General features: G+C 60.7%; 2 protein-coding genes across 2 annotated transcripts; both read right to left on the reverse strand.

The window, feature by feature from the left end:
- Positions 1-1,066, reverse strand: Tco025E_10164 (group II trans-sialidase superfamily; the record flags this gene model as incomplete). The annotated part of the gene is made up of 1 exon (XM_029376949.1): positions 1-1,066. A coding segment is annotated over one exon (1,066 nt), but the record flags the coding sequence as incomplete, so codon positions are not given.
- Positions 1,067-1,497: 431 nt separating this feature from the next.
- Positions 1,498-2,121, reverse strand: Tco025E_10165 (putative retrotransposon hot spot (RHS) protein; the record flags this gene model as incomplete). Its single annotated transcript, XM_029376950.1, has 1 exon — positions 1,498-2,121. One exon carries the CDS (start codon positions 2,119-2,121, stop codon positions 1,498-1,500), a length of 624 nt encoding a protein of 207 aa, XP_029222941.1.
- Positions 2,122-2,161: the final 40 nt, after the last annotated feature.

Here is a 2,161-nt window from a genome sequence, read left to right on the forward strand (position 1 = left end):
CCCGAGTGGGTACTCTGTCTGGGTGTAGAGCATGAGCCGCCTTCCCAGCAATCGTCGCGGTGGTGAGGGACGTCACCAGCCGAGCCTCTTGCAAAGGGTCTGATTCAGAATCACCCCGCACGCGCGAGAGTGTCCTGACAGTCTCCGCCCACGTTGCCCCCATGTCCCTCGACTCGAACACCTTGTGGCCAAACGTACAATCGGCAATCATGAGCAGCTGCCCCGCCTCCCACTCGGCGAGGAGGGACGAAGTGCAGTCCGTAGGGAGCATCCCCTGCGCGAGCGCCCAGTGTTGGCCCCCGTCCGTCGAGTAGATGATCGTGGAGACAAGGGAGGACGTCTCCCCTCCCTTATTTGCCACCACAGGAAACACAAGCGCGCCATTCGCCATCACAACGCCTGAGCCACCAGCAGAAAAAAACCCATCCACACCGATCGCTTGAGCGGATTGGGCGATCTGTGGCAGCAGCTGTTGGGGCTGGCCCCATTGGATCTGTTTGTCTTGCGTGGCCTCACCCACCAGCAACTCAAGGCTCCAGTTACCTTCCTTCAAATGTGAATCACTACCGTCGTCGATCATGTCGTAGCTTCCCACAAGAAGAAAGACTTTGTTGTCCTTTGCAACTGCGGTGGGGTAGAACGCACGGCCCACACGGTTCGCTTGGCGTTCCCTGCTGAAGACGGTGTGAGCCTCCCACCTGCCTGCGTTGATCTCGGCGACAAGAGACGCCCAGCCCGCCGCAGCGTTAATGTACCCCGCCACAATATCAGAATAAGTGTACCCCAACAATTGACTATTGGGGCCTGTGTAGTTGATGTGACCCTCGGCAAGAGCAACCAAGACGCCGCCAGCACTGGCGAGCGAAGGCGAGGCAAAAGAATCCATCGATCGTTTTCCATTACCCTTTTGCACCTGCGTCTTCTTTGGCGCGAAAAGCTCAACGCTCTGCGGCAGTTTCACTTGATTTGGTTTCTCCCCCTCAGCGTGCACAGCCCCACAGCCGCAGCAGCATATCAGCAGAACGAGGAGCAACAGCACCGCGGCGGAAAACAGACGCCGCGGCATGTTGGGCCTCTCTCTCTTCATTCCCTCCTTGCGGTGGGTCCGCTCCGGCCGCGACGGTTGTGTGTGTGTGTGTTGCTGGCGGTTGCGGCAGCTGCAGAGCCCTCAAGGCGCACGGTAGCGGCAGCAAGCTGCGTTTGGCCTCTCTTTTGCTTCGGCGTGCGGGGGGGCGAAAGGAGAGAGGCGGAGAGGAGCAGTGGCCTGCGGAGAGGCGCTCGCTCACGCCCAGCCGGAGACTCACGCCGCAAATGTCTGCGTCCACCTCGCGGAGGAAACAAAACAAAAAGAAATACAGAGAGGAAGACGCAAGTGCCCGGCCGCAGCGCCGAACGCGTGGGCCGCACGACCGCACACTCGCCGCCCCCAAGAAACACACGCACACGCCCGCAGAGCGCAGAAATAAAACAAACAGAAACAAAAACCACAAGCACAAGTCACGCGCCGCCTTTTAGCCCCTCTGGCGGCGACACGCAGCGCACGTGCCCGCAGGACCTTGCCGTCGCAGGCCCCACCGCAACTCGCCCAGCGCCGGCCCTACTTCCCTCAGCACAGTGCAGCAGGAGGGCGGCGCGGCGTAAAAAAAGCAAAAAAAACAAAAACAAAAAAAACAAATCGAAAAAACCAAAACGAAGCAGCGCAGTGGCACCACCGCCGCCGCCGCCCCAAACGCAACCGCCCGCTCCCCAGCCGCGCCGCGGTGCTCGTGGAAGTGAGGCGCCACAAGAGAGGCAAAGGGAAAACATGAAGCCGCTGCACTCACTACACACAGCAATTGCGTCTTCGTGCGGCATCGCCACGTGGTGCTGGTGCACCTCGTTGCCCCAAAAGGTCCTGTGCCTCTCATCCCCCGCACTGGCCCTGTCGCCCGCGTTCCCGCAGTCCTGACACGCGTGTACCGTCACGCTATCCGCACGCTGCACGTAAATAATCTCCCACGACAAACCCCGGGCAAACCCTTCCCAGCCGTTAAAAAACCCCGCCAGCTGCTCGTTGAACTGCCTCGCCGTGCCGGTTGCAACGCGGCGCGCCTTCGCCGTGCTTGTCTGCAGCCCAACCATCGTCCTCCGCGGCGCCCCAACGAGAAAAAGGCGTCCACGA

This window comes from Trypanosoma conorhini (genome assembly GCF_003719485.1).
Source record: "Trypanosoma conorhini strain 025E chromosome Unknown Tco_14.4_contig_01508, whole genome shotgun sequence".
Taxonomy (NCBI): Eukaryota; Euglenozoa; class Kinetoplastea; order Trypanosomatida; family Trypanosomatidae; genus Trypanosoma; species Trypanosoma conorhini.